Genomic DNA, 25,604 nt, shown 5'->3' on the forward strand with positions numbered 1-25,604 from the left:
CTCTTGTCTTTTTTGATGTCAGGTCAGTGGCATAAGATAATGTGCACGTTTAAAAGAATTATGCTTTTCGGTATTTGTACGACACTGGGGTCATATGTACAAGTTATGCACAACTGTCTCAGTTAAACGAGTCCATTTGGATTAACTGGAAATAACAATTCTGCTGGTCAAAAAAAAAAAAAAAAAAGCTCTCTCCTGTCTAAGTATAGGATCTTTTTACCAGCTGATTTATGAATGTTAATTGGGGAAAATTAAAGGGAAAATTGCAAATAAAGACCTCCCAATATATAAAATAGCAACCAGGGACCCTGAATTTAAAAAATTGCTATAGAGGACCCGGTCCCAATTTGCAATTATGAAATGTTGATTAAAAGACAAAAATACCCACCGGCTTTACATATCCTCCTCTGCTTCGTTCTCACAAACCCATATCCTTCTCTCCTCTCTCCCGCTTCGTCCTTCTCTTTCAACTAAGCATTTCAACTAAGTATTTGAGGCAATACATCGAATAGATTTTATTTGTGTTTGTGCTGAGTTATGGGTGGGTAGGATTTTATTTTTTTTTAGCTCTTTCAACCAAGCAAGTGAGGCACGCGCTTGGGTCCCAACGTCTTTTATCTCTAAAGTTAGAAAGGGATGAACAAATAATCAATCAGCCCAACGAGAAGCACAAAAGTTGAAATCCAAGCCTTTCAAGTATAAGCTAACAACTCTTAACATCCTTGTTGCAGGGTTTGAAGAGGATGCATTTTGAGAAACAGGTGAATGAAGCCTAGCCTACCAATAACATGCCCTCGTTCAGACGATTATATGTTATCAAATGATAATTATATGTTCCTTTATCCATGAATGCAGTTATTAGATGATTGCTTGGACCTGATATTGTCAAGAAATGTTCAAAATTAGCTTTGATGTCATCGATGTTAGATGGTTATCTGGACTTGTTATTTTCTATTAGAGACTTATAATTTTCTATTTTAGACCTGTAATTTTCTATTTTAGACTTATAATTCTCTATTTTGGACTTGTTATTTTCTGTTGTGACTTGTAATTTCCTATATCAGAGTTGTGATTTTTCATTTCAGGCTTATTATTTTTTATTATAGACTTGTTATTTCCTATTGCAGACTTGTTATTTCTTATTGTGGATTTCTAAATCCATATTGCAGACTTATAATTCCTATTATAAACTTGTTATTTCTTATTGCAGAGTTGTGATTTTTTTATTACAAACTTGTCATTTCCTATTGCAAACTTTTAATAACAAGTGTTGATGTAATGCCAATGAGATGCCAATGACAAGTTTATTAAGATGAATAACAAGTTTAGTAACGCAAATGACAAGTTCTGATAAGAGGAATTTAAGTTTGTGCATTAAAATGACAATTTTCACATTCTTGGATGAATGACAACTTCAGTGAAGCTAATGACAACTTTAATAAGTCGAATGACAACTTCTGATAATCTAGTCATACAAATTTGAGCTTAAACTATTAAGATGACAGAATTTTCATATTTCTTTACGAAATGACAAGTTCAGTTAGTCAAATGACAACTTCTGATAAGGTTTTCATACAAATTTGAGATTCTCTATTAGAATGATTGAGTTTTCACATTTATTTATGAAATGACAAGTTAAGTAAGACCAATGACAACTTCTGATAAGCTACTTATACAGATTTGAGATTTTCTGTTAAAATAGCTGAATTTCCACATTTATTTATAAAATGACAAGTTCAGTTAGGCCAATGACAAGTTAAGTAAGACTAATGACAAGTTCTTATAAGGTTTTGACACAATTTTAAATTTCTCTGTTAAAATCAGAATTTGTAGATTTCCTTGATAGTAAACACTTCTGAGATAGGATTCATGACAAGTTCAATTAGGTAAATGACAAGTTAAGTAAGACTAATAACAAGTTTCGATAAGGTTTTCATATAATTTTAATTTCTCTATTGAAATGAGTAAATAAAAAAAAAAGAAGAGATCCTGTAATGTGAGGGGGAGAAAGAAGCAAAACTAAAATCAAGGAAACAAAACCAAGGGAAAGAAAAACACCATCTTAGGTGCCCAAGCTCCTCCGCTTTGATTCTTTCCCCATGGTTGCTAAAAAAATATTGCTCATCATCGTTTTCATGGTCGCAGATCTAGGATGCCCCAACCTCATATCATTCTTCCCAAGCTAGCAGCATCCATCGAAGGGCGGGCCCAATCTTGCAATCAAAACCCCATTCGAGCTTCTGTGATTGAGCAACACTGTGAAGGGGTCGGTCCAATTCTCCCAACCAAACCGCACATGTGCTTTCCCTTCTCTTTGTTCCATGTCAATATTTCGTGCAATGGGAGAAGGCTTGTGTCCAAGCTCTTCAACACGCGCGTGAAATTGATAGTTCCACCCACCCCTTGAATTCATCTTCGCTTTGCTTGTCACAGTGGAACTTAGAGTGGACAAGTAGTTGGATGCAGTGACAGAGCAATGGGGATCTATACTTTGTCATCGATCTAATTTTTACCAGAATTTCTCATCCATAAATCCCCATAACTCTAGCCCCCATTGAGCATTACCCTTCCATTAATCTTCCCAGTTAAACAATCTCTGTCCTTAATCGATAAAATCGCTCCACCATGCTCCCTAAACTAAATCCCCACTAACTCACACACCCCACGTAGAGCCTTGAGGTCACTGGAAGAGAGAAAGAAATGAGGTGATGGAAGAAAGAGAAGGAGAGGGAAGAGAGAACTCTTGGATTGGACTGCAGTGGGAAAGAGAAGAAGATAAGATGATGGAAGAAAGAGAAGAAGGGCAATTTAGTCTTTTTCCTTACATTTCATAATTCATATTTGAGACCCGGTCTCTCACAGCAATTTTGTAAATTAAAGTACCCAAATTGCTATTTTACATTTTCAAAGGTCTTTATTTGCAATTTTCCCAAAATTAAATTAGTCTTAAAAAATTCGTGATGCTTTTCTTTAAATATTATTCTTGGAATTAACTCACTATATTTACTCATTTCCATTGACCAGAAAACAGTGAAACATTAGTAAGAGGTATTAAAAAATTAAAATAACAAACTGCTGTGGATAAAGTATTAACGATCAGAACAAGATTATCAAAATATTTTATATATATTTAAAATGAGAGGGAATATGAATGGGTCTTAGGTTGAAAGGTTATTGACAATAAGGAGGTTTGAGAGAAATGAAAAAGTATGTGAAACGACTAATAGATAAAAGGACAATAACAAGTGAAAAAAAAAATACAGATGATAAATTGGAAGTTCTTCAGTCTGACTAATAACTATTGAAAGAAGCTTCGTAGATCATCACAATTGTTTTTTTTTAAAAAAAAAAAATGAACTTTGCATTTCATAGCAGCCCAGGCCCTAGTGGTATTAGTATACCGTAGCCATAATATTCTAGGGCTCTAAAGTGGGTCAGCAACGCGCAGCGGTACGGTGTCTAAGGTTTAAACTTGACTAGAGGAGTAAGAAGAGAAAGCATAGTCAGAGTTGGGTCTGTTGATCGTTGAATATTCTAACACGCACCCGCTCCTGGCCGATAAATTTGAAGGTTGGTTGGCAATAATAATCAGCTCAAAATAGTTAATTTTCACTTCAAAATAGACTTTAGATATAATTTGATGATAAAAATAATATAACCAGGATATCTATTTAAATAGATGGCCTAAAAAACCTTTCCCCCGCACACATCATCGCATGCATATAAAAGGGAATTAGTTTAAATACCTATCACAGTGATGAGTATCATAATGTTCATTGTTATGATAAAATCTAAACTATTCAAAATCAGTTTTAATGATCTAGATTTTAAATTTTAAATTAGTAATTTTTTAAAAAAACTTATAGTTAAGAGATTGTATTTATTTTAGATTATGTATCTATTAAAAAGAAAACATTCTTAAAAAACAAAAATATTCAATATTAAATCTCAATCATCCATGTTAAATTTGAATGAATGAGATTTGTGAGTATTATGGTACTTATTATTATAATGATCACTGAAACAAGTTCCCCACAAAACAGATAAGCTGATGTGGAGTTACTTGACAACATTTTTGTTTTTGACATAAAGTTAATAAATAAGCAAATATTTTATAATTAAATAGGTCAGATTTTGGAAATATAATTGGCTAACATGTGTGTGTGTCATTTTCTTATCTGTAGGGAAGACAATATATCAAAATTAATTAACTAGGTATAATTAACACACACACACACATATATATAAAAGAAGAGACGTGGAGAGTCTTGAGCAATTTGTGGGTCCCGCAAATGATTCAAATAATTGAAGAAAAGATCACGTGATTCAGATTTAGGGAGAGACGTGGAGCAGCGCCGGATCAAAATATATGGTATTATAATCGTTAATATAAGAACTAATTGATTAATTTAAATAGATTAAAAAATTTGTTGAATTAGTTATTTGTAAGAATTAAATGTTGTATTTTCTAAAATATCTTTACCAACCAAGTGTATTAATTGATACTGTCATTATTATAAAGATTGTCTTTAAAAAAAATAGATAAATATAAAAGACAGAGTGAATTTAAGTTTTATATTTAAAACTAAAATAAAAATCAAACAAATTTTTATATCAAAAATCAAAATAATATTATATAATATATTTTAAGAAGAAGAAGAAGAACAGGAGAGTTGGCGGCAACTAAAGATACATAGGTTTGAGCCTCACAAGAACAAGGGGGAGTGGAGAGAGAGTGCGTAGAATCTTGGCGGCTTCTCCGACTGCAGTAGAGTTCCTTCTCTTGGAACACTAAAAATATCAGCGAAGAATTCTATCTTGCTCTCTTTTCTCTCAGTCTGAACATTTTTTTCATTCATTTATGTTAATCTACAGTAACTACGAACTTACTTATAAATTAGACCTTGTTTTCATTTAATTAATTATGCTTAATATTAATTTTAGTTACTTAATCCTGTTTTGATTTATCTATTTAATGTTTAGCCACTGTTAAATATGAGTTTGAACATTGATCTTAGCATTGACAAAGAAGACTTTAATTATGTTATAAGACTGAGGAATGTGGGATTAGATTTTTATCTAATTTGCAAGTAGGATAGAAATATATCTAGGAACTCCATATAATTGATTAAGAGTGAAATTAATTTATTTTCTTAAGTATTTGAGTTAGACGTGACCTTATTATTTAGGAAATAGTTATAAGTGAATGGAAAGATACTTTTAGCTATAAATATTTTAGATCAACTAAATTAACTAATCAGTTAAATGAAAGCAAAAGCCTATGAAGCTAATAAGGGATTATTGACTCTAAGTTGTCTTTAATACTCCTCCGGTCCTAATTATAAGACTCAATTGACTTATTTGAGGAGATTAAGGAAGTAAGTTAAATTAGTTATTTATAATAAATAAGTGTTGTCATTCCTAAAATATCTTTGCTAATTAAGTATATTGGCTAAAACTATCATTATTAGAAGGATTATCTTGAAAAAAAATGCATAAATATAAGAAACAAAATGGATTAGGGTCTTATAATTAGGACCAAATAAAAAGTCAAATGGGGTCTTATAATAAGGACCGGAGGAGTATTAAATTTTTATCTCTAATTTTTTCTTTCTTTCTGATTAATCAACCATGACTCAGCTTGCTTAACTTAATTAAAGATAGGAATTTTAATGTTTAAATTCTACTTTGTCTGATTTTCTATCAGAATTATACTCTATATTTACTCTTTATTACTTGATCGACATGTGGACTTGTGTTATTCACATTTTGTGTGCATCATTAATTGATGCTCCAATAATATGAGACAAATCGTAAATTAAGGTCTTAATATGAGACAGGCGAGTCCAATAATTATGTAGACTAATTGAGGAAAATTTGTGACCAGCAAAAGATAAAAAGATTAGTCAAGCCAACCAAGTCCTTGTCCACTTGAATTAATTTGGGCTTCATTAGAATGTCGGCCCATACACACCTAATCAATGCAGGAGGATTCACCCAAACCCACAAATTGTCGGCCCACTGGATTTTGGGTATTTATCAGAATCCTGGCCCATATTCCACACTCGTGCCTGGCCCAGCCTCTATGACGGTAATACCCCTGGGAGCATCTGCATGCGCGCTGCAAGTAGCCAAGTACTGTAAGCTCACTTACTCCGCTCTTCAACTGAAATTTAATATATTTATTTCATTCTAGGATTTAACGAGGTGTTTTATTTTTATCACATTTTAAGATGACCATGACCAGTTTGTAAATACTACTGGGAGACACAACTGATGTAATCATGTAAACTTTTCCTAATCTAAACTCCATCGTCAGGAATCAAAGTGGTAAACACATGATTGATGAAGTGGTTTTTATCAAAAGCTGATCAGTTTTAAGGCTGTAATCCAATCCAATACTCGCAGTCCACATCATTTTGTTTAGGGCCCGTTTAGAATAATTTATAAATAATTTTTTAATCATGATTTATGAAATAGGGTTTTGATCAATATCCTCCGTTCTTTGGTGGAGCGAAAAATCAATACATACAGTGAAAGTGATCAGAATGATTGGCATTGACGAGCTCATCATCAGAATGTTGAGAAAATAACAAAAATTAATGGGCTGAGGGAAGGATTGATATTCGTCGGCTGGAGTATCTAAGAAGTGAAATATTTGAAGAGCTGCTCAGAATGGCCGAGCAAGAGTTTGGATTTGCCTAGTGATCAGATGCTGCATTTGAAGCGCATGCGATGTTACATTTGCTCATACAACCACGAAATGCAGCCAAAGATGTGCAACAATATTTGCTCTTCATTTTGAATTTTGTCATATCTATTTAATGGCCTATTTAATACCAATTATGCGGGATTGAAACACACAATCTCTTATATATTAAGGTTAGCAGGTTACAGGTCCATCCATTTTGTATGTGTTCATTAAATCACACATTTTGTGGGGATAAACTAAACCGTGGATTACACGGTACGTACGTAAGCATTTCCATTGTACATGTTGGAACTTAGAGTAATAAATATACTTATAAAATCCTAATTAATTAATGGGTGAGGCGCAGATCAATGAAATGAAATCTCGCATCCGATCGAATTTCCCTTTAATTAAATCAGTATTCAAACACATACAGTCCCACAGCCAACCAAAATCAAACGAGGAAGATAAACTTCGCAGTGACACAATAAAGTAATGTTTGCAGGATATGTATGTTTTCCACCCACATACACCGTAATTGCAAATGTTAATTACATTATAGTTTGAGCTAGTTGTGCGCGTTGATTAGGATTGAAGGACTTGAAAGACATTGACGCTGATGTGAAGCAAGTTGTGTTGGATATATTCGATTCGAAATCCTTTTGATGCAAATGTAGCATTGATTACAGTACTTCACGCCTCATTTTGCAGCCTTTTGTTATTATTCTTTTTGTCTTAAACGATTTGCACGCCCCTATAATTCTACTGGCCAATAAATCATCATATTATTTAATTTTCTCCTCACAAGCTGCACTTATAATATGATATCTTCATCAACTTCAGCTTATTCATATTGATTTTTTTTTCAGTTTTTATGGGTTAAATAATTTAGCTGATTTATCATCATTATCATCATCGATTTATTATATCATTAAAAAAGAAAAACAAAATCTATCGAAATTTGCTTTTTACAGGAACAGGGGATTGGAGAGGGTGATGTTCCTTCCCACTTGCTCTCATGCATTTGTGTGATCGCCAGCACTGACCAATGTCCTTCCCCAGCTTGCTCAATTATTGCTTATATTATATTGTCTGATCTCTAGTTTTGAAACCCTATTTCAAGAATCATAATAATAATACTGCTTCTCGATTTTTTTGGTCGTCCTTTAATTAGATGGGACTCATTATTTAGAAATGAAGAGAGTGGGACACAGGGGATTAATTAAATTTCGGCATTTAAATTTTGACTAACCAAACGTTTATTTTATTTCATTCTTTAATTTGATTAAATACTGAAGGTCCATGCATGATTCTGAAACAATCCGATCCAGCACATATGTATAGTTGATTTCAACTGGAAGATTGGAACTAATTAATGCCATATATATTTGCACTAACTCCAAACGCAGAAAAATCGATTATTTAATATTTATTGATTTGAACCTTGAACTGGCTAGGCCAGGCCGTCATTCATGCCCCCATGGAGTTTTATATTTAGCCATTTAGCATCCGAGAATCTAGCAATGTGAGGAATGATGCTGGTGGCAATGGTTTTTTTTTTTTTTTTTTTTAAAGAAGAGAGTGTGCGCAACATTTTCAAGAATTAATTCGTCCCTGCCTATTACAATGTTCAAGTATAAATTGGATTAATTTGCCTTCAACTATACAATATATGACCTTAATGATTTTTAGTGTTGTAACTCCCTTGGACAACCCCCTTTCATATAAATTTCTCAATTTATAATGATATGACTTTCTTCAAAATATATATTTCAGCATAATTTAACCTTTGACAGAAAAAAAAAACTACAATTACCATCCTCTCCGAGAAGTTTCCCTTTGACAATTTTCTCTTCTCCCTCCTTCACACACACACTCTCTCTCTTCTCTCTTTCCCCTGTTTTTCAGCTTTTGAGAATATATAACATTAAAAATTTAATAATATATATACAGAATCACACAATCAATTGCTCTATAACCGGAAGCTTGTTTGCGTTTTACATAATAACTCATCAGTGGAGGAAACTTGAATGTGGGATTTAAGCTGCTCAAATCTCTCCGACAGAAACAGGCTATGCAAGTTCTTCAGTGTTGGTAAAACCTTCACCTCTGCACTAAACATTGCCTTAACAGGCCTGTGGTCTGATAACATTGATTCACTTCTTGTGTACTGAAGTTGCTTCAAACCCTTACCATACCATATTATCCGATCGCACCTATATAATTAATGAAGAAACACATAAGTAAGTACACATACGCTAAACACATGATTAAGTACATACATATACACTAATCAACAAGTCATTATATTGTTAATTAGAATTAAAATTGATGTTAGTGCTCTAACTATATATACCATGCAGGAGCTCTCCTCTTTTGTGCCCCTTTTCCATGGTAAAAGCATCCATAATAGACGTCTGAGTTGGGACAGTACTTGTAAGTTGGGGCAAATCTGATTGTTCCTTCATGCCACCCTCTTAACATGCTCCCACTCATCAGCTCCGTCCTTAGCTTCATGTAATTTGCAAATCATAAAAGTCAGAGAAAGAATTTGAAAATTAAGTGATTAAGGAGCTAGCTAGCATATATAGGAATATAGGAAAAGATTCAGACACAGACAAAAACGAATTTTATGTCAAATATGCTCGGATATTCGCGCTTCATATGCATGTATAGACTATATATAGATAGAGTTTAGCTTCATTTCCTCGTCGACATGTTTGTTTATTACCTGATCATTTTCTAGTAAGGAATCCCAGTGTTTACTTTCAACAAGTAAGCGTGTCGTTTCTTCTGGTAGAGCAATTCTATAATTTAAATCTCCAAGCAATATTACCAGGCTGCAAAAGACAAGCAATTGTTCGGATAATTAAATACGTATGTCTAGACAAAATATACGCAATATATGGGTGTCAGAGTAGAAAGTTAAGTGCAAGTTGCCTTCAAACTAAAGGTGAATTAATTATCAAGTGACTATGAGGTTAACTGATTATAATGAATCTCAACTACAAGAGGTTGCTAGTTAATGAAAAAATTATCTCTTCAGAGTGGCGGTTTAGCTAATTTATTTGGCTGACTTGGAAACTTCTTTTTAATTCACAAACCCACTATATTAACAAAAACAATTTCCTAACTACTTCTTAAAAAATTAATAATTTGATTTAAAGTTTAGTTGCAAACAGAACAACCAACCAAGAATTAATATGTTAACGTTTCGGCGGCCTAATTAACCTGTCCATCGTATTAAGACAAGTCCAAAGTCGGAGAACAATAATGATGTTAATTAAGCAAGTTAATTAGATATTCCATATTGCCAAAAGAAAGCAAGTAATATTATTTATTTCCCACCTTGTTATTCATGTTTTGTTGAGAAAGGAACCCAATAATAAACAAAAAAATAGAGAAGGGAAAGAACAGAAAAAGAATCATTAAAAATTGTTTTGGACGGTTTCAAAAATATATTAATTTACTCACTCATGATGAAGAATCTTTTTAGGCAAATCAAGCAAAGGGCCTCCTCTAGGGAAGCTTGTCCTGGAAAAGATTTCAGAGACATTAGAGTTCCTAAGCTTTTCATCTCCTTCTCTTCCCCCAGAAGCCAGATGACTGCAAACAAAGCAGAAGCTTGTTTCATGCAACTGAAACCTCACGGACACAGAACCCTGCAAACATATCAATTTGATTATAATAAGATTAGCGCTAACCAATGAAAATTTGGATTTCATTTTGATTGGCTACTGATAATTAGTGCTGTTGATGTAGACAGTGGTGGTGACTGTTGATGCAGCATATACTATATACACAAACACGACATCACATTAACCTTAAATTTACATCAAAACATGCAGCGCCAAGTGTAATTATATACTGTTTAAATCATGTGGGGTTCTGTATCTGTACCAGTATATACGTGTATTTAAGTGTAAAATAAAGTATAGATACAGTATATAGTATGATCATTTTGGGGAAGTGGGGTTGTTTGGGAGGTCACCTTGTTTCCTAAGCAGCCGATGATCCCGCAGCCTACGCATGAGACACTTTGATGCTGAACGAATGGACGGAGATGTCTCCTAACCCACACAGATATTAAGATACCAACCATTTGTTTGCTAATGATACACTGGAAATCTTGTGGGGCTATTTTATTGTACTGAGCTGGGTTTCCCATCTCCTCCACCTCATTATTTTTATTACTATTATTATTCTCATCAATATTATTCCCCACCATGTCCGTACGACCCCCCGTTCTCTTGTTCAAAGCTTCTCTGATCAACGAGTTCCATTTCATGGAGATCTTCCTGTTCTCAGATCCCAGCACGTTTGATGCCTTCAGAGGCACTATTTCTTGAAACCTGGATAGTGAAAATAAGCGGAATCAGAACATCAAAACATTTGCATATAATAATGTCAGAAAAACGACTCTGTTCGATCGTAATTTTTCATCGACGTCCAATTCCAATATATGAATCCTAGAAGGGATTTTTTTTTCCTTTATAGGAGATACCCAAGCACGTAGATGTCACAGTTGGTGCCACTTGTCTCCAACAAATCATCTATGTTCAAATCTTTATCTGGTGCAAGCCCTCCTACGTTCCATGTGCTAGCAAATATCCTATGGAAAGCATCCAAGATAAAACTGTCTCAATAAAAGTATTAGAATTGGAATAAAGCATAACAGCAGAAGAAATATAGACCATGTATATATACACGCGCGCACACACAGTGAAGTCCTTCTTAGATTAACATTAAAGGTGCACTCCTGCATCTTCTTGGTGCATTAAAGATATCATTCCCAGTCTGGTTTCTAGAGAAAATCAAATATAGGCTGAAACGGCAGTGAAATACTGCCTCCTTTTATTCAAAGAGCTGTGTCAATCCAGAATAGATTTGGTAGTAGTGGCTTTTTTCTGAAGATACCAAGCAGACTACTAGGAATATTGAATTGAAAAGAGAGCATATGTTTGGGATCTTACTTGTACTTTTGAGTCTCCTTGAGATCGTCAAGATTATTGGTCTTGGAGCCCAGAGTCGAATGATCATCAATGGTTGTGAAGCCCAATAATGGTTCTAGGTTAGTTGAATAATCTGCCACAAAGTTGCTGCTTCCCAATCGCTTGTTCAGTATCTTACTAGCAACTAATCTAGGCCACATGACCTACAGAGAAATGACGTAAACACACAAATTCACGTTACTAAATGATCGTGTATCTATCTGGGGTGATGACTCGTAACTAAGAGCAAATGAGCATATGAGAGAGAGAGAGAAAGGAATAGGGAGGGCGTAAGATTCTTATACTTCTCCTTGCTTTGGTGGCATGGTGAGGAATAACGGCTGAAAGGGTGAAATGAAAGGGGTGATGAACAGATATAAAGCAGAAGAGACGATGATCATGCTGAGGAAGGCCTCCTGCAACTTGATGAGGAGAAGGAATGCTTAATACTTTGAATGTGACGTAAAAGATGATACACTATTGGCTACATTAACCCAATTGCTTCATATATAATTCAATATATTTATATGTGGCTCGGAAATATTTTGTCTTATCAAAGGAAGAGAGCATAAAACATGGGTCATATAGCTGATTTGAATTCTTCTGGATTTACCCCAAAAAAAAAAACTGTAGCTGAGACCGATGATTTTTTTTTTGTTGAACCGTGTGTATTACGAATAATTAGCACTATGCTATTAATATTCACCAAAAAAATAATTCATTAATGATTTATTAGTCGTAAAGAATTATTTCTTAATTTGGTTTACCAGATCATGTTGATCCTCTGTTGAGAGTTGAAGATATATCATTGAAAAAGTTAGGAGTTGAATTTTTTTTTATTGTGATAAATGGGCTATATATAATTCAATTCAAAAAAATATTAAAAAGAGTGAATAGGGAAACTTTACTTTTAGAGAGAGGGATATTTAGAAAAGAAATATCTTGATTTTGTCAAAAAGAAAAAAGAGAAGAAATATCTTCACGTAATAAATTGAGTATTTTTACTTTTTTTTTAAAACAAAAGAAGAAAAAGGTATATTTATTAATTAAGACTAAATATTATGACTAATAATGTGGGGAATAAATATAAGCAGGGGGAAGAAGTGGGAGGAAGTGGGAGTGCGGTCCATGACTAAAAACAAAGAAATAATAATTAAAAAGAAAGAAAAATATATAAAATTAGGAAAGGTAGAGACGAAGGTAACATTTACATTGGCTGCCTCATGAGGGAGTCGGTAGCTGACAGGGGAACAAAAAGCAGCGGACTTTTTCAGCAGTGGGCATTCCAATCCAAACCATGTGACCCATCCCTCATCCCTCCCCTTCATCTTCTTAATAATTCCTCTCTGGTCCCCACTCCACCTGATTCAACTCCACTTTCCGCTTTCCTTTATTTAACACGTTTCAGGTTAGGGTACCCATTCTCGTCCATGCCCAATCAAGCCCCCTGTTGGGTGGCACTCCGTCTTCATATTTTTATACAAGAAACATTATAAAACATGTTCATGAAAGTTTTTTGTTTTAACCCAATAACATGGTTTTATTAATAAGAGACACTAACTGCTTTTCTGAAATTTTAGTTTCATCTTTTTATTTGTTCCCTTGCTAACTCTTAATATATAATTAAGGATGTTTTATGAAAACTAAATTATATTTTTTACATATTGATTATATTTAAATAATTTTAATCATCTATGTGATTTTGGTTATTTATACCATATAAAAAGGATCGAAGTGAGTATCAAGAAACTCTATAAATGAAACTTAGTTAAACATTAATTCATGATTTCCATAAAATATATATACTCAAAACTATCCTTCTAATTAACCGTATTAACGGGGTTATATATGCAGTTAATTAAGTGACGCGGATAGTTTCATTAGCGGACTCCAGAAATGTAGTTTGAGATACGAGGGAGGGTCTTCATTAGAGGAAGAAGCAAGAGAAGAAAATAATGAAATGATGAAAACATGACGAAAATGAAAATGATCGTTGCTTCTGATCTATGTGAATAATAATCTGGAGAAGCTGGCTTGGCTTCATTAGGCTGCTTTGTTTTATTTCTTTTTTTATGGAAGCAACATGCTGGTTTTGTTAACCCAATTATTGATGTGGGCCTTCCATCTCTGCATAAAACAACTCTGTTATTTACCATTTTCAACGAGTGTCATTGTTACGGATTTTACTTTATTTAGTTAGACGCAATTTCCTTGTATCATCTTAAATCTTCTACATTGAACTTAGTTTGTTGTCATTAAATTTTCACATGATTTTTATGAACCTTGTTGCTCATCCAATACTAATCTGTCTTTATTTTTTCATTTAAAATCTAGAATTCGCCTTTGGAAGAAGAAAAGGAAGCTAATAAACAACTCTTCCCCCTGGAGTCAACATATCATATAGCTAACATATTTGAAGGGAGGGTGCAAATAAAGTTGTAAAATTTACATACTACGTATGCGAGGCTCCGCCACAGATCTCCCAAAATGTACGAGGAATCAGTGAAAATGGTTTCATCAGGTCCCTGTGCAGGCCTAGTGCCTGAGACGTTTCCTATCTGCTACTAATAATCATCAATAAGCATAAAAAGAACCATATATGCTCGCTTAATTGCTAAGGGCTCCTTTGCATCTTTTTATCTTTAGTGCTTATAAGTATTTTCATGTGTAAGTCAAGACAAAACTCTTATCACATTTTGTAAATCATGTTTTTGAAAGCTCCAATGCGTTTCCAAATAAACTCTAAACTTAGTAGGCTTTTATCCCGTATGGGGACAAGATAGAGTCCATATATAGATAAATAAGCTATAGGTAGCTAGCTAGTTATATAGTTGTCGTTCTATGAATTGGAGGCATATATATCTATCTATCACTGCTGTTTATTAGAAGCTGATGCAAGCAAGTTTCTCCTTAATTAATTATGAGACAGTTTCTATGCCTCACACACGCACACACATATGTACTGCCCAATTGATGCTTAATTATTATAAATATGGCGTTTTGAATAAAGCATGGATAACTAGATAGCCTTTTATGTGTTGTTGATCATAGAGTAAGAATCATACATTTTTCCTCCACGCCGCGGCTTTCTCTGTCCTGATGAGAATTACAAGGCGGAGAAATCAACGTTGATGTACACATTTAAATGCAGTTAGAAAACGTTGGCTTTGACTTGACAGAAAAAAAGAGCAAAATGAGAAAAAGAAGAAGAAAGGCGTATGGTGGTGACCCAGAGACGCCGGCACCATTTGATTGGCCCTTCCCTGCTATTAATTATTATCAATAAGAGATATTGTTGTGTCCTCTTCTGGGGCTTAGCTTTTAGCTTTTATTAAAATACACCTTTCAGAGAGGGCTTGGAATGGTGCCTAACCTTCATTCTGGCCAATATTCGCGCAGGATGAATTTGAGCGTCTTGACGTGAAACAAAAGGGAAACATTGGTCTGCATCATGCTGCATAAAACATCCTTAAAACTCTTGTTTGATTTGGTACCGAAGAGTAAACATATCCAGGAAATAAATCCTTATGTGTGTACTCTTTGCAAGTGATATTTGCCTGGACTTGAGAATTGATGTTAGCTTTTAAGTTAAGGAGACGAGTTTTCAAATTGAAAAGTTTTTACTCTGAGCACTAGAAGTAAAATGAAATATGTGTATTACAAATTTAATAAGAGGATTAGATATTCTCTTCGATCCTCAATATAAGAACTATTTAACTAACTTAAATATACTTAAAAAGCAGATAAGTGGGAAGCAAATTAAAAGTATATTAAGATCTTATATTTACTTATTTAGAATCTAATCCAACTTACAAACCAACTCTTATATTAAGGATTACCTAGAAGTTAACAAGCCCTTGTAAATTAAAAGGATAGGAGCAATCTGATTAGATATGGATTACACAATTATGATATATAATAACTTTCATGTTAGTTAATGTTAGTTAAAGTAAATCTTGGAAATTAAATTTACGTACATCGCACTGATGGAGAAATGTATGTATATAGTATTACTTCCGGTCATTAGTATAAGAGCTAGCTGAGAATTGTATTTGATTCTAAATATAATAAGATGACATTAATCCACTTTATCTTTCAAATTTATAATTCATTATCTAACATATCCCTATTGATTATACATATTAAAGGTTTTTTTTAACCAAGGGTAATCATGATTAAAAGGATACTTGAGGAAATTCAACTCATTTGTTGCAAATAACTAATTTAACAAACTTTTTTAATCTACTCAAATTAGTTAAATGGCTCTTATATTAAAGAGAGAAGGTAATAGTTTCTAATTATTGTCTCTCAAGGACCACTTGCACAAGTTGCTATCACGGATAGATAAGAAGAGATCATCAGTACGCATGCAATCACTGAGAGGATGCATATATCACCACATTGGCTAATTAATTAGGTTATTAACATGTCATCAGGCGAAAGGATTATTACCCAATCAAGGCTTATGACTTGTGACTCTATTCTATTCATCATCACCTAAAATAGAACTTTCAGCTCCCCAATTTTCAAACAGCTCACTCCACACTAAAAAAAAAGAAAAAGATTATCAGGCAAATAGTGTATATATTATATACACATTCTTTCATGTATCATGCAAGGTGGCCACCAAATAAAATAAGAGGCGGAGAATAGTGAAGAACATCCATACATGATGAAGACATTTGAAGCTTATGGACAGGGCAATCCATGGCTCTTAAAAATTCAAAAGAAAAGAAAGCTAGATGTATATAAATCAATAAGGTGTTACTTTATTATATATATTGGATTTGATACTCATTTCTATATGTAGTGTAAGTAGGCCAATAGGCTGCTTCTTTAATGGAATATGATATGCTAAAAAAAAAAAAAACTTCAGATAACGTTTTGATCGATATACTAATATTTTAATATTTATCACTGAAAAATTAATCACGATGTATATTTTTTTTATTGGTATTATGATTATGATTTATGAAATATGTGAAGAGGGAGCCAATATTTCTCCTCAAAACTGTTATTTATATTGCAACATGCACAGTACTTCGATCTCCACCACAATTAATTCCACTTATTAAAATAAATCTCTGTCCATTTAAAATAACCTCAATAGATCGATAAGTGAAGATATAAGCTGTTTGGCCATCGCCATCAATTCACAAATCACATTATCTTGTGAGAATGATGAGATTATAAAAATGAAGCCAAATTGCGGATTGGAACAAGTGTTTGGCTTCCAATTGGTTTCATATGCAAATTTGATCATTAGTTTTGATTGATGGCTATAAACACCCATATGAGTTTCCATGTGATAGCGAAATAAAGTGCAAAGTTATTTCCACATCAATCCATTACTTAATTAATTAATTATAGCCCTGAAATATTTTTAATTGTTTTTCTAATCGAAAGAGCCAAGAAAGTGGTGTTGTTAGCAAACCAGCATTCAAAGTGCATTATGGGGAATGATGAGTTTCATCTTCTCGCAAAAGCAGAAAAGTTCAAAAGAGCTTGAGAATCATATTATGCACAGAATAGTTAGTCTCACAAAAGTGCTCCAAGAATAGACAAAAAATGGAACTTTAATATATCTTGTTAATTGTTTGATTAAACTCGGGTTGTTCGATCAGTGCGTATCTGGTTCATATAACCTGGCAAAAAACCAAAGGAACTACACATTGCTGTGGGTGTGATATTTATGTGTTAATTTGTTCTTTTTCAAGTGCTATGACATGAATAGAGAAAGCAAGAGGGATCGAACGAGTACAGTTTAACAGAAAAGGCATAAAATTAAAAGACGATTAAATGGACTTACGCGTGTAAGATGCATTATTAATGATGGGTTATGATAATGCTTAAGGAATATTAGGTTAGCTCCTTGGCTGTGTCTAATACTCTTCTTGCCCACCATGTGAAAAATGTCTCTTAGCTACTTTGTTTGCCTATGTTTAATAATTTTTCATTATTTTTCTAATATTTATTAATTAAAGTCCAAATGATACCAACGGAAAAATCCATGTAAAATAATAGAAGTTAAGTATACGTACTGATTACTAATTAGTACCCTTTGATTAATCTCTGACACTGAAATGAAAATCATTATCAATGAGACACGTCCGTGAATCTTTCTAATTAAGATAATTTCGGATGATTTTTGTGTGATGAGCCTCTAGAATTCAATGTACTTGACATGAATTGTGGTTAAATTGCTTTACTAAAGGTAGAAAATAAAACATATGAATACCGTAGAGTCCCAAGGAGTGGCACTGATAGATTGGTCGCATTAGGAGCGTGGAGTAATTAAGCAAAACACAAGTAAATTAAATTAAATTAAACGTGGAAGTGGTCGACCTTCCTCCATCAACAATTAAGCTTCATGGGACTCTCTTCTTCCTCTGATTAAACTTTTTTGATTGGCCCTTTTGAAATTATTAATTCCTTAATAAATAAACTACGATCAAAATTATGCATTTGCGTTACGCAACAACAGTACATGGCGCTATATTATTGCAGACGCTCACATGGCTGGAAATAATAACTAATTTCATTCTAACATGTCTCGACTAGTTTAATTTGATGCGTTTTAAAGTATTGAAAAAGTTATCAAAAAGATGGTTCCAGAAATGTCAAAGAAACGACTCCTTCATATTTAATTGCCTTTTTCTAATTAGTATATGTTATTAAGTTCATGTCCCACTCATGAGCCATTGCATGGAAGGTTCATTTTTGATGGAGGGCTTAATTAGTGCTTCACAGCTTACGATCCATCTTATATTATCATAAAAATCTTATTTAGATATCTAATCCATTAAAAGTACCTATAAATAATGCAAATAAAACAGCAATATCTATTAATTAGATACTCCTCCGGTCCTAATTATAAGACCCAATTGACTTATTTGAGGAGATTAAGGAAGTAAGTTAAGTTGGTTATTTATAATAAATAAGTGTTGTCATTCCTAAAATATCCTTGCTAATTAAGTATATTGGCTAAAACTATCATTATTAGAAGGATTATCTTGGAAAAAAATGCATAAATATAAGAGACAAAATGGATTGGGGTCTTATAATTAGGACCAAATAAAAAGTCAAATGGGGTCTTATAATAAGGACCGGAGAAGTACATAGCTATTACAAAATGTACAAAAGCTGCAACTATATATGATTTTACCATCTTCGTCTCTTTTGTTAATATCTTCTTATAAATCATGAGACCATGCCTTTTCAATTAATTACTTCACTTTATTGCTCTTTTTGCGCATCACGTGTATGTAATTCTGTCTTTTTAGTTTAGCTAGTAGTATTTATCAGTATATATGAATTTTAATTATATTAATTCAGTCAGTATTGATATTAATTGTCGCTTAAATTTTCTTCACGAATATAGTCATATGATATAATTGTAACGTGTAAATTCAACGGACACAGAATATTAAAATTAATCATAAAAGCAAAATAAACATTTCCCCCATATATATATCACGATCCCAAATGGGGATAAGAATTTATTACTAGTTTTTTTAAGCAGTAGCTTGGAGTCCATTAATTAAGGGCTATAAAACCGAACCCAATTTATTAATTTAATTTGCTTAGCTGGTTACCATTAGTCCACACAGAAATCCGAAAGTCTTGGAATTTCACAAGAAGCCAAACTACACAGAATAATAAAACCCAATAATTTTCACAAAGGGAAGAGAGGAGCTCTGCTCATATATATATATATATATATATATATATATATGATCAAAACGGAAAATAATAAAGTAAAAAGATGTGGAGGTTGTTGATGAAGCCGCCTGTTTTCTGGTAACACTGTGTTGATGGAAGTCTCAAATTAAAGAAAGAGAAGCTCTCGTGATTGGGTGGACGGCCAATTAGATATGCTAATTCCCACTAAAAAAGCATAACTCTTACAATCATCTTATTATATTCTTCAAAAATTATGTTCAAGACATTATGTTATTCGCAACTTGACAAGAAATTAATTAACTAAGCAGGCGTATGGTGTTTTGCATGACATTTATTTTTTCCCCCATTATAAATGGGCGCACATGAATATTTAAGTACCAGTTTCAAACCAAAGCAAGGTTCGATCGCAAACAGATAACTAAACTCTCATTGACAAATCGTGTAATTATTTTGAATTTGATATAAAAATATCATTTAACATGAATAAATGCTCATAGTTTATTTAGTAATCCAATACATTCATTTAGGCGTTGGTGATCAATTTCAGAGTGAGCTAGTGAATATACTGGCAAAATAGACCTCATGGTTCTAATTAATCAATCCTGCTGAGTTAAAGGTTCAATATTACGTATCTTATCATCTGCAACTACAAGCAATTGAAATTTTAATTTTGGGTCAAAGAAAACCGTTAGGATTTAATTTCCATTATTGGTCAATTCGGATAAGTAAGTGAGAATGGCCATAATGTTGATTAATTAATTAGACAAAATATAAATATCATTTACTAAAAAAGAAAAAAGATATTGTAATTGTTTAAAAAAAAAAGTGCAACTTGAACACCCAAACAAAAGTTAACGATTAAAAAAATAATATGTGTTTGTTGTCAAATATAGTGACTGGGAAAGCAGCCAATGATTTTAGCATCTTCAACACTAATCCTTAGCTTTGAAATGCTATTGGTCTCTTTCAAAAATTTCATTATTTGAATATTTCAGTCATTATCCCAATTCTTTTCTCCCACGGTCGTTCCCACTTGCTACATAATGACGGAATTACAATATCACGATAAGGATCGTTGTCTCTTAAATTTTTTCAAATCAGATATTAAAGTTTCAATCCCACTCTGTTAGGTCAATTTATTTATATTTAAACATATATGCAGAAAGGGGGGCTGGCGAGAGGCTGACAATGTCAACTTTAGTTTACTTATTATATATATGACTAGATTTATGAAGATAACATTATAGATTAAAGAAAGGATAGTTATTCACTGGCAAGCATTCTGATGAATAAATAATTACGTACGTCGGTGGTCATAATACTACAACAATAATAACGTAATATTACTGGCCCTGCCTTGTATTAGAATTAGACTGTGTTATTAAACCTGTGCAATTAAGATAGTTAACTTGGAAGACTAAGTGAGACCCTCGAATTCTTAATTACAGTATGCAAGTTTTTATTAAAACATAAGAAACGCTTGAAACCACATATATCGCTTCTTCTTCTTTTTTAGCAGCATTTTTAGTGTATGAAACATTTTATATTTCATTTAATTTTTTTTCATATATACCAATACAATTTATTTGGATTAGTAAACTGCATTTAGCTAGTCTTTTTTTTTTTTTTAAACAGATCAACAACAAGGTTTTTCTGCCAACTATTACCGTTAAATAAGTCATCTTTCTTGCATGGTTGGTTAGTTACAGGGGCAATGTAACTGGATATGACATGTTAAACAAAATATATTAAAAAGATTTGGTTGAGTTTGGGAAGGAGATCTCGTAATCTAATCCATGGCAAAATCTGAGTATAAAAATGAACCAATACTTAGAAGCACTGTGAATAATCAATATATGGTTGTCGTCCACTTTCCCCTCCCCACACAGATGAATCAATCCAATAAAAGAAATGCGTGTTCTTTTTATTTATTCACGTAAATGAAAATATCGGAACACGTAGCCACCTCCCATTTGTTGATTCCCCCCGAACCCCGCTTCACACACCCAAAAAAAAAAAAAATGATGTCGTCCCTGCTATGTCTATTTTTTTTTTTTTAAAGCATGGAAGAATTACATAATTAGTATTATAATGAAGTTTTACAAGACTCATTATCAAAGTAAAAAGAAATAATAGTTTCAGTGCCCCTTTTTAACTGAATTATTTTTTGAAAAATAATCATTAAATCTCATAAAATTTGAAAATAATTTTTATTCGCAACAATAAATGATAATCTTTAAAATTATTCAATGCAAATTTTTAATATCTTATTCATTAGATTAACCCGAAACAAATCAAACTTGTGTAAATATAGGCCCATTCTTCAAGTGCAATGAAACAAAAAAGAGTAAACCCAATTTCTTTAGTCCACCTTTTTCGGCCCCGTACTAAGGGCCGACTGTTTAGCCTAAAACGGTCCTTCGCCTATGCATGTCATGGGCAATAAATAAAGAAAAGGAGAAATATTTTAAACCAATATTGATAATACTACTACAATCATCTGATCATTTCATTAACCTCAATGTAATTAAAATTTAAACCTATTTTTGTACTCACCAGTCACCACTCATTAGTGGTGGGAAAAAAGAAACTAATATAATTATATTCTTTCTTCCTCCCCTTCCCCGATTTGTCTTGTTTTGTCGTGGCAGCTCATTTTCTGTTTGTGAATGCCTATTTTCAAGAGGTTATGGGAGCAAAAGGCTATATGGGATTATCCATTTTCAGGCATCTGAACCCTTTCATGCCCAAATCAAATACCAATATTAGAATGGTGTAAATCGAACCCTGAATTGGGTTCATCGTTCTCCATTTATACTACCAATGCTCCTTGTTTTTCCTTTTTCTTTACGCTCCTCCTCCCGTTTTCCTGCTGCATTCCCGCTTTCTTTGTGATTCACAGGGTTTCACAATAGAACAACATTACCTATGTCAACCTTGACCACTCCTCCCCCAGACACATTCTCGGCTCGTGACGATGTTGCTCGCCTCCGCAAAGCTTTGAAAAAAGGTTACATTTTTCCCCCCTGTTTTCATTTGTTCTCTTTACATAGGTATAAGCGGACAATCTGATGTATGACATGTTTCTCCGTCTTTTTGAATTGATATTCAAAGCCCTGCTATGTGCAATTCTGTTGAAGGTTCAAGAATTTTCTTCACAACAGATTTATAGTTGTTAAATATATTCACATGTGCTTAGGGGTGTTATTCTGCAATGATTTGTATTTTCTTGACCCTGAAACGGTGTGTGCCCTTTCTACTTCCCAATCTTTTACTATGTCACCGGTTCTCTTTATTTTGATGAGAGTTATAATGGAGAGTTCTACTTGTCATCTTAAATATTTTAATGCAAAAGAATGATACGAGTTGCAGGTAAATGGGCACAAAAGCAAGTAATAACTGAGGAACTTTCAACATCAATCTTAATTAATACATAATATGAAAAATAAAATAAAATAAAATTCATAATAAGTTACATTCTTCATAAGAAGCGAGTAGTGCAACTCGTTGCCCAAATTGTATGATGCACTTTCGATTGCTTCTGTAACAGCTTCCCCAATTCTCATTACAGGAATACGCTGCAAAACTTCAGTGGTCATAGAAATCCTTGCTCATAGAGACTCAGCGCAAAGAGAACTCATTCTACAAGAATATGAAACTGCATATTCTGAACCGCTCACCAAACGTATCAGTTCAGAAATTCATGGAAACATCAAGGTGTGTGAGTGTCTGTGTGTATTGAAAGAAAAACTAATCCAGTTATTGTTTGCCTTCATCATTGAAAACAATGGAAAACAAGTAATTCATCTTTTTGACTTCAGAAAGCATTGCTTCTTTGGATGGATGAACCTGCCAATAGGGATGCTACTGTAGCAAGGCAAGCCTTGACTTCATCCCTTGTTGATAATCAAGCTATAACTGAAGTGATCTGTTCTCGCTCCCCATCACAAATAAGGCGCTTTAAAGAAGTTTATCAGAAAGTATACCATACTCGTTTAGAGAGGGACATTGAAGACTATCTATCTGGGGATCTCAAGAAGGTGCTTCCTTCCTCTGATACAATTGACAGATTCTTTTCTGTTCTCTATTAATTAAAATGAGATAGTGGATGAAAGCTATTGTGTGTGTGTGTGTGTGTGTTTTTTTTTTTTTTTGGGTTCTTAATACTTTTAATTCAGTACTTTTAAATTTTGTCATATTGACCTGATCCGCTAGCTAAAATAATTGAGTAACTTGAGTCTAGTTATCTGCGAGCAGCTGTTGCATGAATATATAAGCGTTCCACGTTATGAAGGCCCAGAATTTGATCAAGAAATAGTAGAGAAGGACGCCATGGATCTGTATAAAGCTGGGGAGAGGAAGATGCTAGGAACTGATGAGAAGACTTTCATAAGGGTTTTTAGTGACAGAAGCAGGACACATTTGGCTGCTATTGCCGAAGCATATGAAAGAAACAACGGCCACTCACTGGAAAAGGTGTGCATGCAAATTCCTCAATGAGATGCTTTTGTTCCATACTGTGGTTCACCTTTATCATTTTACACAATCCAATCCATCCATTTCGTGCCCTGCAGGCTATAAAGAAAGAAACAAGTGGCTATTTTGAAAGGGGACTATTGGCCATTCTTCGATGTGCTACTAACCCTGCACTGTACTTCGCCAAGGTATTTTCTCCTTCTCGTAGTTTCATCTTGACGTGCTGATAAAATTTTACCTTCATGTAAAATGATTCATGAAAATTTCACAGATTCATTACATCCTGTTATAGATAGGTTTGTCTCAGTGTTTTCAGAAATTCTTTATGCCATTCACATTGCAGACATGAAGAGGACTAATCTCTGATGTGTTTATTTGGCAGATTCTGAGGAAATCAATGAAGGGATTTGGAACCGATGATAGTCGATTAATAAGAGTAATTGTGACAAGAACTGAAATTGATATGCGCCAAATAAAAGAAGCATACCTCTCAAGATATGGGAAGCCATTAGCCAGTACGGTTCGATCAGACACATCGGGCCATTATAAGGACTTTCTTCTATCTCTAATAGGTGATGATTAGGGATATGCGAACAAAGAGCCCTATGACCAATGGCATGTAAACTAAAATAATTCGTATCCACAGCCAGTTTCGACATATGAAGAAAAGTTTACAATCAATAGTATGATATTGATTTACAAATAGTATCTCCATGTAAATGACCTGTATACTCATGGTTCATCTGTCCTTTATTTCTTTTGTATATAGATTTTACGTGCATAATTTATGAAAAGGAAAAGGTGCAGTTACGAAGCCCTACTGCTCTTTTTGACACAACAGAATTATGTGTAGAAGTGGAATTGCAAGTATATCCGTGTTAACTTGTTTGGTGTAATGGAGGTTTAAGAAAGTGGCTGGACTATATGAAAATGTACTTTTTTAAAAAAATTTTTTTACTATCCTTATTAATTTTTTTTTGGTTTATACAATTTAAATGTATATACAGACAATCACAAATTCAAATCTGGAACCTCATTTAAGAAGTCTTGAATATCACATATGAAGAGCCCAAAAAATTGATTAATTTATGGTAAAAATGAAGAATACCAATTGTTAATTCTAAAAGTTGCAAGAGATAGTCAGAGAATTATTAACTAACACAATGTGAACTGCGTTACATTTTAACTATAAACAAATATATTACTTTGTCTCATTAGCTGACTATTGGGTGTGTGTATATATAATCTGATCACATGTAAACATAGGTATGATGTATTACGCATAAATTGTACGTCCATCAACATAAAATATAAAAATTATAACGAATTACATTATTTATTTGTCATGAAGAGCATAGAAACCATGAAATCAAATTTGATTTTTTTTTTAAAAAAAATGCTTAAGCGACGACTAGATCTTGAATCATATTTCTAAAACTTGACAACCCTTCAATTGAAAATTACCAAGGTTAATATTTTTCAAATAATTAGTTTGTACTGAAACAAAAATCACTTATTTTATTTCCCCATTCTCTTCCTCCTCATGGGAAAATGTAGAGATTGAGTATGAAAACAATCGAATAAATTCGCTGAACTCAGCGTTCAAGGAGCTACAGGAATCTTGAGTTTTACTCTATTTTTACAAAATATATTACTCTCCCGGTCTTAATTACAAAATTTATTTATAGTTTATAAGCGAGTTTTATAATTAGAATAGGATGAAGTATGTATATATAATGATAAATTAATGATTAATGACTACA

At 33.1% G+C, this 25,604-nt stretch overlaps 2 protein-coding genes across 2 annotated transcripts; one reads left to right on the forward strand and one right to left on the reverse strand.

Moving 5' to 3' along the window:
- Positions 1 to 8,601: 8,601 nt before the first annotated feature.
- Positions 8,602 to 12,068, reverse strand: LOC114724784 (type IV inositol polyphosphate 5-phosphatase 9-like). Its single transcript, XM_028911236.1, has 8 exons — positions 11,988 to 12,068; positions 11,665 to 11,846; positions 11,196 to 11,303; positions 10,683 to 11,043; positions 10,166 to 10,353; positions 9,423 to 9,531; positions 9,048 to 9,202; positions 8,602 to 8,907 (listed from the first exon to the last, which is right to left on the reverse strand). The coding sequence occupies exons 1-8, from the start codon at positions 12,006 to 12,008 to the stop codon at positions 8,664 to 8,666; spliced, it is 1,368 nt and encodes a 455-aa protein (XP_028767069.1). The 5' UTR covers positions 12,009 to 12,068; the 3' UTR covers positions 8,602 to 8,663.
- A 10,097-nt stretch (positions 12,069 to 22,165) lies between these two features.
- LOC114724785 (annexin D5-like) lies at positions 22,166 to 24,504 on the forward strand. Its single transcript, XM_028911237.1, has 6 exons — positions 22,166 to 22,375; positions 22,937 to 23,082; positions 23,187 to 23,405; positions 23,623 to 23,841; positions 23,940 to 24,029; positions 24,224 to 24,504. The coding sequence occupies exons 1-6, from the start codon at positions 22,294 to 22,296 to the stop codon at positions 24,422 to 24,424; spliced, it is 957 nt and encodes a 318-aa protein (XP_028767070.1). The 5' UTR covers positions 22,166 to 22,293; the 3' UTR covers positions 24,425 to 24,504.
- Positions 24,505 to 25,604: the final 1,100 nt, after the last annotated feature.

Source organism: Neltuma alba, unplaced genomic scaffold (genome assembly GCF_004799145.2).
Source record: "Neltuma alba isolate B1F8T4 unplaced genomic scaffold, ASM479914v2 tig00012199_pilon, whole genome shotgun sequence".
In the NCBI taxonomy this organism is placed as follows: Eukaryota; Viridiplantae; Streptophyta; class Magnoliopsida; order Fabales; family Fabaceae; genus Neltuma; species Neltuma alba.

Excerpts from the sequence above, each read along its gene's own strand:
- LOC114724784 (XM_028911236.1), bottom strand. The coding sequence starts at position 12,008 with ATGCCACCAAAGCAAGGAGAA. Across the intron at positions 9,532-10,165 it reads AAAAAGATTCTTCATCATGA|CCTGGTAATATTGCTTGGAG; the intron begins GTGAGTAAATTA and ends TGTCTTTTGCAG. Across the intron at positions 8,908-9,047 it reads AAGAGGAGAGCTCCTGCATG|GTGCGATCGGATAATATGGT; the intron begins GTATATATAGTT and ends TTAATTATATAG.
- LOC114724785 (XM_028911237.1), top strand. The coding sequence starts at position 22,294 with ATGTCAACCTTGACCACTCCTCCCCCAGACACATTCTCGGCTCGTGAC. Across the intron at positions 23,083-23,186 it reads AAATTCATGGAAACATCAAG|AAAGCATTGCTTCTTTGGAT; the intron begins GTGTGTGAGTGT and ends TTTTGACTTCAG. Across the intron at positions 23,406-23,622 it reads TATCTGGGGATCTCAAGAAG|CTGTTGCATGAATATATAAG; the intron begins GTGCTTCCTTCC and ends ATCTGCGAGCAG.